Below are 14130 nucleotides of genomic sequence, written 5' to 3'. Positions count from 1 at the left end.
ATACTTTTTAAAATAATTACTCCAAAATATTTGCAGTGGCCATCACTAGATAGTAGTGAGAATCTTACAGGTGATTTTGTTCCTACATTTTATGTTCTAAATTTTCTACAATGATACTTTGTTTTAAATTAGAAAAATAAAGTTGTGTAAAGAACAGTTGGCATTAAAAAATGAAATGGCATAAAAGACTAGAATTTCCACCACAATCCTGAAAAAAATAAGAGAAAAAAATTGGATTTTAATAAAACACTATAGCTATGCAGTAACTATAAACTGAAAAATATTAGAGGGACATGAGAGACAATATGGTAGCAAAATCACAATAAAACTAACATAATTACATATATGTTTTCAAAACCTATTATAGTAGTGTCTATAAGGTTAAATCTCTAAAAATATCTAGGCACGTAAAAACAAGAGAAATAACAAAGAGAGTTCTTTTACCAAGCTTGAAGCAAGGAAATAAAAGCAGGACATATGTTCTTCCCTGAGGAAGATGGGAGAAGCAAGTCCATTCTCACTTTGCATGCATCTTCCCCTACTGAGAATATTAGCTTAAGACAGGAAAGAGCAGAACAAATACCATAAATACTGAATGCTACCAATGGAGAAATACTGAGTTCTACCTTATGGAGAAAGTAGTAAGGAATCACCTAACTTCTTCAAATAAATAAGTTCAGGTGTTCAGACCTTGATGAATCATATCCCAAGGTTCAAGAACTGCTTACAGAGTTGAGGTCAGAGTCATTAATATCTCTGAGAAATAACAAAGGAAAACAGAAGTGCCAGATGAAGGCAGAATTCCCCAATTTAAAAAAGAAATGATAAAAATAATGGGTTGTGAAAATTATTTAACTTAAATATCAACACATGGAAATGTCACAGAAGAACAGAATTCACAAGTAAAATCTTGGCAAAATAGTCTTAATTCTTTTTCCTATGAGATTATTAGGTTAGTTGTTCTTAGATTGGATAAGCAACGGAAAGTTTGATTATCTTTGAAGATGAGATGATGAAAGCATTCTACAGGTCAATACTGTTAGATCTATGGAGAACTGAACAACTGTACACAGATTGTGTTGATATAATGGATTAATGTTAACGTAAAGGAAAACTGAAGGAGTTTTACACTTAGAAACAAAGGCTAAGGAAGGGAAAAATTTAACTGCCATCACATGTCTAAAACACAGTCATATAAAAGAGTAGACATCTACAACTTTACTGCCCCTGTACAAACACAAGACTAAATGGTAGACGTAATAGGAGCAGTTATCAGTCAGCAAAACAAGTAAGTTACATGAGGACTACTCAAGCAAGGGATTAAGATGCCTTTTGAAAAAAAGAAACTCTTCATTAGAGTAAGTAGCCCTTATTATATGGGCACCACTTGGATAGAATGCTAGACACACAAATAATACATTGGGTGGGGGAATTCTATGATTCTAAATATTCTCTAAGTATAATTTTACCCAATGGTAGCTCTCTATTCAGACTCTGGGCAGGGGAAGGGCTCTTCTGATTATTTGGTGGAAAGACGACAGAAAAATCAGCACATATTTTGTCCTCACAGTTGAAGAGACATTATTTTAATGTCAACCTGGTTAATGTTGGTGTCCTTATATTCTAGCAGGGCTAAGACTACCAAAAAGAATGTACAATACCTAATAGATATAAAACCTTTTCATGAAACATTAATGTTAATCATTCAGCATGATAATATTAGATTTCCTACTCTGGGTACCAAAAACATCACGACAGCCTCCTTACCAAACTGTAGTATATATATTAAATCAGTGATTCTCGAAGTCTGGTCTAGAATCTCCAGGATCCTTTCAGGAGGTCCATGAAGCCAAAACTATTTTCATAATAACACTAAAATAGTCTTTGCCTCGTTCATCCTCATCCTCCCACGAGTATAAAGTGAGTGGAAATTTCCAGAGGCTACATAATGTGTAATATCAGAACAGACTGCATGCAGAAGCACATATGGGAATCTAGCTGTCTTATATTAAACTAGACATTGAATTGATTTGAAAAAATGTCATACAATGCCATTCTTCTTCCTATACTTTTTATTTCAGAGAAGTTACTTTTCATAAAAATGCTACTTAATGTAACAGATTTAGTGTTATTAGTATTAATGTAATAGATTTAGTTACTTATATTAATGTAATAGATTTAGTATTATTTTATATATTATTTAGTATTATTTTAATAAATACAATATTTAATAATATATTAAAATTTTTGTTTTAATTTTTAATATTTTTTAATACAGTAAATATCAATAGAGCATATTGATAAACAACATAAGGAAAACTCTATGAGATCCTCTGTAATTTTTAAGAGTGTAAAGGAGTTTTGAGAACAAAGTTTGGGAACTACTGTATTAAACTATGCTAATTACTCTATCAAAATTTCAAAGGATGCTGGAATCATCTATAATGCAAATAAGTACTAAAAAAATAGTCTTCCCTCAGAAGACATTCTAACCAAGTAAGTCCTAATTTTTAGGATCAGGCACGTATCTGGAACAGGGCTAGGTTCAGGACTGAACTCACATGGGTCAATAACACCATCTGCATAGAGTCAAGAAATAATGCTAATAGCAAATGTAAAATTAGAAATGCTATAAAGAATGAACCCCAGCTGTACAACCACGAACTATGATAATATCAATAACTCAAAATTCACTTTTCCAAAGAACTTGTTACACAACTCTATCAATGCTTACATCAATATCGATAACTGCAAATAGCACTTAATATTGAAATAATACCAAGAGATATGTATATTCCATCTCCAATATTCCCAAGTATTTTCCTATTAACATCTTTTCTATTTTACCAATAACTTTTAAAATCAGAACTCACTTCAAAAACTCAATTCAAAAGATTTTCTTTAGAATAGTGAGACTTAAAAAAGCAAAGCAGAAAAAAATAGCAGTAAAAATAATAATTCTCTGAATTAAGACCCAGCCTCCAAGCATCATTTTATTAATTACTTGAAACATCTATATATAACAAGGCATAGATAAAAATTTATTTACTGATCTATCAGGTATACACTCTAATAAAACTTTGATATATGGAAATAGCTAATTCCCTAAATTAATTCTCCTCTGCGGGGCGGGGGGGGACCTAGATTTTTTTCTACATTCCTGATACTCCATGTGATTTTAAAATTCTTAATTTCAATAATAACAATAACAAAAATAATCACAGCTACCACGTAACGAGTATTTATTAAATGCTACTTATCATCTCACACATGGTATCTCATTTAAGGCTTATACCAATTCTATAATCTATACATTCTTTTTATCCTGAGAGAACCCAGCAAAAAAAGCCTCTAGGGGATTCAATTACCTGAACTCTCACTACCAAACTGTGGGAAAGGAAAGACTTCTGATTTCAGTCTCTGCCGTTTCTACAACAATATGCCACCTCTCTTAATCTTCATCAAATATGTTACTCATCCAGTATTAAAACTGGGCTGACATTATTTTAAATTTATATCAGATAATGAATATAATGCCAGTAATTGAGAGCAAAACTGAACTTTTCATGTGACGGTAAGAGTAATTCATCATTTTGAATAACATAACCAAATGGTGGCATAGAAAGAAATTAAAATAATGTTTCCTTTGTGTGATATAAAAAACTTATAAAGACAATTATTTATTGAACAAGTAGTATAAAACAGTCCAATTACTTCTAGATCAGTCTGTTTTTCAAAGCTTACTCTTTCAATCATAGAAACTAGTCAAAAATATTCTTCTAAATCAGTAAGTCATTCAGTATATAGATAAAATTTCTAATGTTTTGAAGTTTATTATATTTTCATCAAAGAACTCATAGAAATATATAATGCTGTACAAATGTAAACAGTTATTACTAGATTAACCATATAATTTATCATTCAAACCTATATACTTTTTGAAGATGAGACACTACTAATTATTACAATGTAACAACAGGTTTAACCAGAGCTGTCCCAGTAACCAGGACTTGTGGACACCCAAACTATTGCCCTAGACTCTTCTACTATTCATGACACCCACAGTCCTCCTACAACTACGTAGTGGAAAGATACGCATGCCTACTATGTAAAACCATTTGGCTACATATTTGACCACTGTAGCACAATATTAAAGAAATACTTTCTTTGCCAGCCACCCATATTTTAAAAGGCTATTTCATTAAGATAATTCACATTAAGATAAAACTGCAATTACTTCAACTATACCTCATCCTGAAGTTCATCACCACTTTTAACAGAAGCAAGCATATCATATAAAGTACAGCAAAGATCTTCTATTCTTGTTGCTTCGGCCATTTCATTTAAAGTTGCATTTAAGTACTTCTCAACTTCACACCACAAAAAGGAGTCGTTTGCTTTCTCCACAGGCTTGAGGTCTGGGGCGGAATGTTCCTGAAAATGGTCAGTCAGAAACTTCTTGTAATCCAAACTTATAGTTTTCTGGGATTCACCATTTATTGGCAGCTCATCAAAGTAGTCCAAATCATGCATGTCAAATGAAAATGCTAAATTTTTACCAAATAAAACTCTATCACCATATTCATCTGTTGTCATCTGGACGAGAGCAGTAAGACTGTCTTTACAAAAACGAGAAGTAATTCGATTAGTAGCATTACAAGCTGCAGTGGCAGATGATGAGGGAAAGGGACCAAACATCTGTTTGATAGCCTTTGTCTCCTTGTGACCAACAGAGTCCTTCAAGTGAAATGTCTTGAAGAGAAATGCAGCCGCACTTTCAATTGCTTCTTTCCCATTATCCGTTCCAACTATTCAGACAAAAGAAACAGCATTAGCTCAAATGGATCATGGTTGAAGTTTCCATTTTCAAAGAAACTACTAAATCTTCCTCTGAGTAAATCCAACAGTGAAAACAGACTGACATTTTGCTATAGATGGATAAAGATAACAAATTCAGGAATAGGAAAATCCCTTTAAATCCATTCCCAAATTCCCAAAGAATTGTATTAGGTAAATAACCCATTATCAGTGTTATAGCAAAGTAATTACCTACAACAACCCCTTACCTCTTTCTAAAAACAATTTGAAGCATTAGCTAAATCTTATTTAAAACCAAATTTTAAAAACTGATTTGATGAGCTAGTTAAATAAGTAAGGTGCAGCGCTTCCCTGGCGGCATAGTGGTTGAGAGTCCGCCTGCCGATGCAGGGGACACGGGTTCGTGCCCCGGTCCGGGAGGATCCCACATGCCGTGGAGCGGTTGGTCTCGTGAGCCATGACCGCTGAGCCTGCGCGTCCGGAGCCTGTGCTCCGCAACAGGAGAGGCCGCAACAGTGAGAGGGCCCCATACCGCAAAAAAAAAAAAAAAAAGTAAGGTGCAAAAAAAGTCTGAATTATAGACTTTTGGAGCTGGAAGGAAGCCTCACAAATCCATAACTTTCTTTCCACGTACTATACATCTAAGATGGCAAGAAATAAATTTACATAGTTTTCGTTCAAAAATATTTAATATGTAAATCAACTACACTTCAATAAAAAATAAAGTTTTAAAAACAGTTAATACCTTTTCTACAAGGGTAGAAAGGTCAAGGATGAACATAAAAAGAATCTTTTAAAATAAAGTCAGCCATATTACACATTTCCTTTTAAATTCTGCTCTTGAGAAGAGGCCAGAAGTAAATTCTTACTAAAGTAAGAGGAAGTAAAAAGGAGCAGCCCCTAATTTCTTTAAGGCATTAATATCTCATATCTGATTCCCTTAAATAAAAGAAGAACCTGTATCTGTGTCATAGAATTCAAAGAATATTCTAAGAGCAGAAAAAAGGAACTTCAATCTTGAAAAGGTCCCAAAAGTCAATGGGACTTACCTAAAGTAATATTGGTAAAGTTAGCAATAATATAATTAACACCATCATCTTCCTGAAACCATGGCTCCAATCACATTAATCACAAATCTTGAGCAGCTTACGATATAGTTCAGAAATTCAATCCAAACTCCTATACTTTGTTTTCAAGTCATGCCAGGAACTGACCCCATTCTTTTTTTCCAGGTTTACTGGCTATTATACATTTCCTGCTCCAGCCAACAAGAATTTCTTAACATCCAAAACCCAGGTCCTGTTCTATTCTATGCCTATTTCCTATGCCTTTATTTTAATCTTCCCCAAGGTCTCTGATTATTCAAATACTAGCCACGTTTCAGAATCCAGCTCAATTGCCTCTTTCAAAGTGAGGATAATACTGTGTACATTGCTGTATTCCCTCACTGTTACCTAGCCAAAAATAGGTGTCTCAGCAGAGATTTAAACTGTTGAATTGAAGTGAACCCAGGCCTCAATGACACCAAACTAGTGTTCCTACATTATACCACATTGCCTGAGTAACTTTTTATTGTTACTTCTTATTGTTTTATTTCATTTGATATTTACAAATGTGTGTAGAAGACTAACAGTTTATGTAAGTGAAGATAAGCAATTTTACAATGTATGTCTGTTATTACAAATTCTTTAAGTATGAAGTCTACTTTTACGATTATAACGAATTTATAAAACACCATCTGACATATAATTATTCTTTTAGTATTTAGGAGAATACATGACAAAAATCTTCTAGAAATTAACTAATGCTTTTGAATTAATTAATTGAATAGGATTTGTGTATATTTTACTTATTCAGTCTACATACGAGGTTTGGAGAACTTAGGTTTTGGATAACTTAGGGATTGTGATAACTCTACAGATAATTCAACAGGTTTGGGACTACCGAAGTCTGACCAAAACTGGAATTCACATTTACAAATTCATTCTTTATCTAACATTGTAAATGTTACTCTTTGGTAAAGATAGTATCATTTTGCATCTTGGGATTTTCCTTACTAAGAACTTTTACATTAAATTATCTCAATTCTTCCTAACAAAATTATCTCCATCTTTTAGATGCTAAAATAGAGACTCAGAATTAAATTTGGGAGAGATCAAACAGCTATTTAGTTATTAAACAAGATTCAAAGAAATCTTCTAACTCCTAAAAAAAGTTATTTCTACTACACTACACTTCTAGAAAGTAGATTTATCTCTAATTCTCATTTAATAAACAAATAAATAATCACCACCGTAGGAAATAAATAAATTTAAGAATAGTCAATTTATTACCAAAAGTGGAATTAACTTAAATACCTATCATTAGGTCACTGGTTAAATTATGTTACAGCCATACATTACATTCATTAAACATAATGCAGTGGGTCCATATATCTTGCCTCCACAAGATAACCTCCACAATACATTAAGTGAGGAAAAAAAAAAGTAAGTTATGAGTTCACTTCTGAAGAAAAAAAATAACTGCAGATTCATAAAGCATCTACAAAGATCAAAACCAATTTTCTCAAGGTTTCAAATGTCTAATTTGAGCCCTTTTGTAATCTACAAAATTTCAAAAATAACAAATACTTTAAACTCTTAAGCCTAGTTCGGTAAGGGTGGTTCATACATGTGAATATCCTTGCCTAACTACTAATTTTTCTGCACAACCTACTCCATCCCATCTCTGCGCTGGGCTGCTAAGAACGGACACGTGTCAACACCACAAAGGGGTTTCTCAAAACTGAATCTCTGCAGCGCGCTACTTGAGAGTCTGGGAGTTCCAGTTTTTCAGAAGCATTAGCAAACAGCATTTGTTGCCACTGCTGGCTCTCCAACAAAGAAAAAGACGATCACATTTTGAAGCTAACGGCAAAGTGACGACTTCGATGGTGCCGCATAAAGGCGATCGCACACGTGTCTTCCAGCCCGGAGCCGAGACACGGTTGCGGCGTGCCGTCCTCACGCGATGACGTATCACCATAGGGGAGCGGCAGTCAGAGGACCCCCGATAAGAAGGCAGCTCAGGATGGAGCAGAGAACTGTAGGCCCAAGGAGGGCAGCGACAAAGGCGCCCCCCCAATTTGCTAGTACAGCTCCCCCATCAAGCGGTCTTTGGATGACTGAAATGTAAGGGGTGTCTGTAAAACAGAGAAAAGATCTGAAGGGAATGAATGCAATCACATGTCTGATTTGTCAAAGGTCTGGCAGGCCCCAACCTACTCTCAACAAAATGGAACCTAAACGCTTCTCTGCTGCTCCGCTTCTCCACGAGCCGGCTGAACCAGCACACAAATTACTGACCACATTGAAAGCGGGGAGGGGGGCGCTGGGAAAATGTGTGTGGTACACTTCCAGAGTAGAAATTTTGAATAAGTAGCCGTGTTCTTGCTTTCTCACACACTATATCCAAAAATGGAACTTGTTAGATTAACCATGATCTTGTTCACAAATAACCACTTTTTCCCCCCATTTCCTTTTACATTTTAAGTACAATTTAGTAACAAGTAATCTTTTAAATGATTATTAGGCTGAAACTCTTCGGTCAATTACACCACTGACTGTGCTAATCTTTCTGAGAGGAATAGGGATTTTAGGAAATTAGTTTTGTCCTCAAAATAAAGTCTCAGTAAAGAATAAAATATACATTAAATAATCAATTGACTAAAGTTTGAATGAAACTTAAGATCTCCAAACCTTTAAGGAAGCTAGTCTAGTTACCTACCACTTGAACATCTAATTTTCTATACATAAAACACTGGTGCTGTAGCCCAGAAAACTGGCTCTATGCACCTAGCACTTCAACTGCAATACATTTAAAGAGATATGCTTAAAAGGTCACTAGAACACTTTTTATTAATAATAAATTATTATTGCCCTGCCTGCTTTACAGTTATATTGAGAGCAAATGAGATGTATGTGAAATGTAAAAGTGTAAAGATATAATTAGTAACTGATTATTGTAACATAAAACAAATTTGTAAAATTAGAGTTGAGTAGTGACAATCAAATCATCCTCAACACACAATTTACTTACATACTTTTCTTTTGATTGCAAAATATTAAGAATTAAAAGGCTGTAAATGATAACTTTTTAGCTGCCTACCTTTATAGTTGAGGAATTCTTTAAAAAGGATGAGTAGGAAATTTTAATTGAAAAATGAATAAAAATATCCATCAACTGTTTACATCCTTAATTGCTAAATATTCAATTTAGAAGTTGTCAACAAATGATTTCCTTGACAAATTAATTCTTCAATGTGTAGGATAAAGTATTTTACAAATTTATTTTTTCATGTTATGGCCAAACTTTAAATGTCCATTTTACCCCGACACTTGATCTGTAACTGTAAATACCAATATATTATAACCCTGCATCACATTATTAACTTAAACTCATTCCATTTGTTAAAAATACCAGCAAGGCAGGCAAGTGGCTATAAACATTTTATACTTGAATAGAGATTAGCTAACTGATAGTTATGATGATTTATTTTACAAATATGTAAAATACTTGTACCAGCAACTTTCCTAGGACAGCATTACATATAAAAAAGTACAAAAATGATTCAACTTAAACATAACTATCCCATAATCTCATCATTTTTTCCCTCTTACATATTTGTGTCCACTGCCTGTTAATGTACTTTTTTTCTAACAAGTATATTATCTAAAGTTGTCACATGAACCTTACAAACATTCTCTTCATTTTACAGAGAAACACAGACATAGAAAGGTTAAATAACTGAAGTTTATTCCTCCAAAAGGACTTCAAGTAGTGAGACATTCAGCCATGTCTCACTACTTGAAGTCCTTCATGATAAATCAAGTATCCTTAATATCTGTGGGCCAGTTTTTGGACTCTCTTCCATCTGGTTTATTCATCTATACTTGGATCAATACTTCACTGTCGAAATTACTGATCTTTATAATAAGTCAATATCCAGAGAGTAAGCCCTCCCTCTTTGTTTCTCAAGGTTGACTTGGCTGTTCTTCACCTTTGAATTTCCACATAACTTTCAGATTACCTTGTAAATTCCTACATTCAAACACATACCCACAAACACAAACCTCCTGAGATTTTGACTGGGATCACATTGAATCTGTAGATCAATTTGGGTAAAAATGATATCTTTATAGTAGTGAGTGTTTCAATCCTTTGTATATCCCTCCATTTATTTAGGACATCTTTAATTTCTCTCAATAATATTTTAGTTTTCCAAGAGGAAACCCTGCTCACCTTTTGTTAAATTTACTTCTAGGTATCTGATGATTTTTAATACTTTTGAAAATGGCATTTTTGAAAATTTGCTGCTCGTAAGTAGAAATAAAATTGATTTTTATACTGACCTTGCTAAATTCATTTTCTAACAATAGAGTCATATGACTAACGGCAGTTTTTTCAATCTTTATACTCTTTCTTTTTCTTGCTTTATTACATCAGCAAGGACCTTTAGTACAGTGAGAAACAGAAGTGATGATAGGCATTCTTCTCTAATTCGCCATCTCAAAAGAGAATATTTTTCAACATTGTAACGTTAAATATAATGTTTGATCTAGGGTTTTTTATAGATACCCTTTAGCAAATTAAGGAAGTTCCTTTTCCATTCCTAGTTAGCTAAGTATTTTTTTAATCGCAATTGGATTTTAGATATTCATAAAATGCTTCTTCTTCATCTACTAAATAATCATATGACTTTTAAACCTTTATTGCTTTACATGAATCACACTATTTTTCCCATTTAATAATTTAATAGTTAACATTTTGTGCACTCACATGCACTTGCGCCCTCTCTCTCACGTGTATTTCTTTAACTGATCCACTTGACAGTATATTGCAGTCTTCATGACACTGAGATTTAGGATATCTTACATAGCCACACCACCTATCTCATCTAAGATCTTACCTAATACTACCGAATGATACCCAACACATATTCAAATTTCTACAATGGCCCCAAATATATCTTTATACTTCTTTTCTGGTTCAGGATTAAATCAAGGATAGTATATTACATTTGATTATTATATGCCTGTAACCTCCTTTAATCAACAATACCCTCCTTTCTAAATGACATTAAATGACCTTGCCCAGTAAAGCCAAAAAGGCACATAGATTTCTTTGTCTGAAGGTTGATAATTACAGATTCAATTTCTTTAATAGTCATATATTCAGATTTTCTGTTTCCTCTTTTGTCCATTTTAGTCATTTTTGTCATTTTGGTCCTTTGAATCTGTCAAAAGCTTTGCTCATTGTCTCATCTTCTTCCTTTCCATCTGGCCTCCTCTTCCAGAATGGACAGTCACCTTTAGGAAAAAGTGGCCCAAACGAGGGTCATGCTTTTGGGGTTTATTCCTGCTTCTAGATCTTGGCCCTATAATTCTTCACTGGTTTGGTAGTATGCTGATGCAGTCAAACAAATTTTATGTTTTATAGTTTTTCTAGTTATTCTCAGCAGAGAGTTGTTCCAAATTACCTTGTCTGCCAATCTATGAAAAGTAGAACTCAACTTTTTTGGAATCCACAATTTCCAAGATAGCTATTTTTCACAAATACTTCTGCAAAACCTCCTGCCATATCCCATACACAACAGGCCTTTATTATTCTAAATGCCTACCCTTGCTTCCATAGACAGAATTGCCAGATCCTGCTAATACCTTCTTATACTTCCTTTTTCCAGTCATTACTTTATACACTGCTTTCCACTCTCAGTTTTGATTCCTCACTTTTTTATAGTAAAATCTTATTTCCTTAACAACTCAAAAAACATAATGAATTCCCAAATTCCCTAAATCACACTTTGTAAGTTACTCCTGTCCTACCTTTTGGTTCATGCTTTTCTCAAAGATAGTTATTACAAGTAAAATGCATAAAAACACCAAAATCCAAATAAAGCAGGGGTTATAAATTAAAGAAGGCAAAATAAACGTGTCTGTGTATGGCAAAATAACTTGAACACTGAAAAAAAAAAAAAAACCTAGTTCATTTCTGGCTGAGTCCTGATCTGTATTCAGGATTCAGAGTAAAATTATTAGATCATTCTGTTTGGCCTTAGGAGAGAGATTCACTTACAAAGCTGATTAGGGAACTGCTGGGTCTTTCTACTGATCTTTCCACCATTCTTGACCCCCATCCTACTTTCTATGTACTCTGTGAAAATCTTAGCCTCCTGAAATGATCATTTAAAACTCCAAATAACAGAAATACATGCCTAATACATAATGCATTTTACTGACTGTCATTCTCAATCTTGACCCCTTTATTTTCAAAACTGTTTTTACTTAGAGCACATAAAATATACTGACAAAGTTTCATTACGAGCAGAATATAGGTTAATATGACTATGCTTATCCTTCAAAATCCATGGAGGAGATAGCTATATCTACAATGAGTAATTAAATAAACTAAGATTAAGTGCCAAGAATACTATTTTTAAATAATTTATAGTATTTTCTCCCTGAAGCTAAGTTTTATTATTAAAATGGTCTTTGTGGGGAGAATGAAATTATAAAAAGGTATAAGAATATATCAAATATAAATATGAGAGGAAAATAAGTGCTTTAAAATTACAAAAATTTTTAAAAAGCTACCACTTGTAAGACATTGTCAGCATCAGAGGTAGTAGAGACCATGGTTGACTTTTAGTTGGATTCTCAATACTTCATTTACTTATTGAAAAAATGTGTATCCCTTGCACCACATTAGGCACTGGAGTACAAAGACACTGTGATTCCTAGAATCCCTGTATCATCAAGGCATTCACAGTCCATGAGGGAGAGGACAGAGGTAAATATCAAATAATGAGAAAGTACTCTAAAAAATATAGAATAGATGCCATTCTAATGGAACACTGTCTACTAACACTGGAAAGGAATAACAAAGGACATGGATGAAGTTAAGCCATTTCTTCAGAGATGAGAAGCATTTTACCAGATGATCACAATGGGGAAAGTTATGCTAACACATAATGACAGAGAGACTGCTTAGGAAAGTAAGATAGTAAACATTATATATGTTAGGAACAAAGGTTGCATGTGACAGAATGGCAAGGAGATGAAAAGGTAAATTATTTCAATTCATAAAGGAACTTTTCCCATTCTAAGGAATTTGGTCTAAAGAGCAAGCTGGGAATAAAAATGAGCTTTGCTTCTTATAACAATCAGTCTAAAAAAAAAAAAAAGATAAGTCTAGTGACTGTGAAGAAGTTGAATAAGAAAGGAAGGGTGAGGCGATAGGCTACTGCAGTAGTTCAGACATGCTATGGTAAAAGCCTAAACTAGGGCAAATATGTAGATGGAGTCAATTTGAGAATATCTGAAAAGTAGACTTTGACAGAACATGATCTCTAACTACAAGGAAAGGAAAGAATTTAGGATTTCCATCATGTTTCCATTTCAGAATTTTGGTCTAGGCCTACCTGTACCACAAATCAACCACTGGATTCACTTAACCTTCAAGGACCTTGTTTCTTCACATACAACATGAAGGGATTGGACAAAATGTTCCCTGATGTCCCCTCCAGCTTAAAATACCTATTACTCTGACTGGTCAATACACATGTACCTCATACTACTATGCTCAACTGAAATATAAGTGATTGTTCTTTTTACTTTATTCTCTTGCGCCACGTTTTTAACACAATTACACCAAAATTACCTGTGCTAAAAGAATGATATAAGAGAAAACACAAAGACATTTTTTCCATAAGACTAATCATTTCAATGCTGCTAGTTTTAATTACATTTCCAGTATCAGCAGTATTTTCATTCAGACAGAGTGGATGACTACTAGTCAACTACTAGTTTCACTAATAGTTTTTCAACTTAAACACACCATTAAAAAGTAGATATAGGGCTTCCCTGGTGGTGCAGTGGTTGGGAGTCCGCCTGCCGATGCAGGGGACACGGGTTCGTGCCCCGGACTGGGAAGATCCCGCATGCCGCGGAGCGGCTGGGCCCGTGAGCCATGGCTGCTGAGCCTGCATGTCCGGAGCGTGTGCTCCGCAACGGGAGAGGCCACAACAGTGAGAGGCCCGCGTACCAAAAAAAAAAAAAAAAAAAAAAAAAAAAGTAGATATAACATAGCATTTTCCTAAATACAACCCTAAGATTTTATCTGTCATGAAAATATTCTTTTGAGACATTACATCTCAAAATAATCAATTCCTTAAACACGTCAGTCAATAGATTAGTTCCTGAGTATGACTCAGATGCTTTGCTAACAGGCAAAACTCCTAGAATTATGTTTAATGATCGGCTATTTAAAACAATA

The 14130-nt window shown here is 33.9% G+C and overlaps 1 protein-coding gene across 1 annotated transcript in view; it reads right to left on the bottom strand.

Moving 5' to 3' along the window:
* ASCC3 (activating signal cointegrator 1 complex subunit 3) overlaps positions 1-14130 on the bottom strand; it is a 333322-nt gene that overhangs the window by 285314 nt on the left and 33878 nt on the right. The window contains exon 4 of the mRNA XM_082633455.1: positions 4249-4808. Within this exon, the coding sequence (XP_082489581.1) occupies positions 4249-4808 (560 nt within the window). The remainder of the gene's footprint in view (positions 1-4248; positions 4809-14130) is intronic.

The sequence above is a fragment of the Mesoplodon mirus genome (assembly GCF_964341445.2).
Source record: "Mesoplodon mirus genome assembly, chromosome: 10".
In the NCBI taxonomy this organism is placed as follows: Eukaryota; Metazoa; Chordata; class Mammalia; order Artiodactyla; family Ziphiidae; genus Mesoplodon; species Mesoplodon mirus.
Note: the sequence above shows the minus strand (reverse complement) of the source record. Positions and strands in the feature narration are given on the sequence as shown.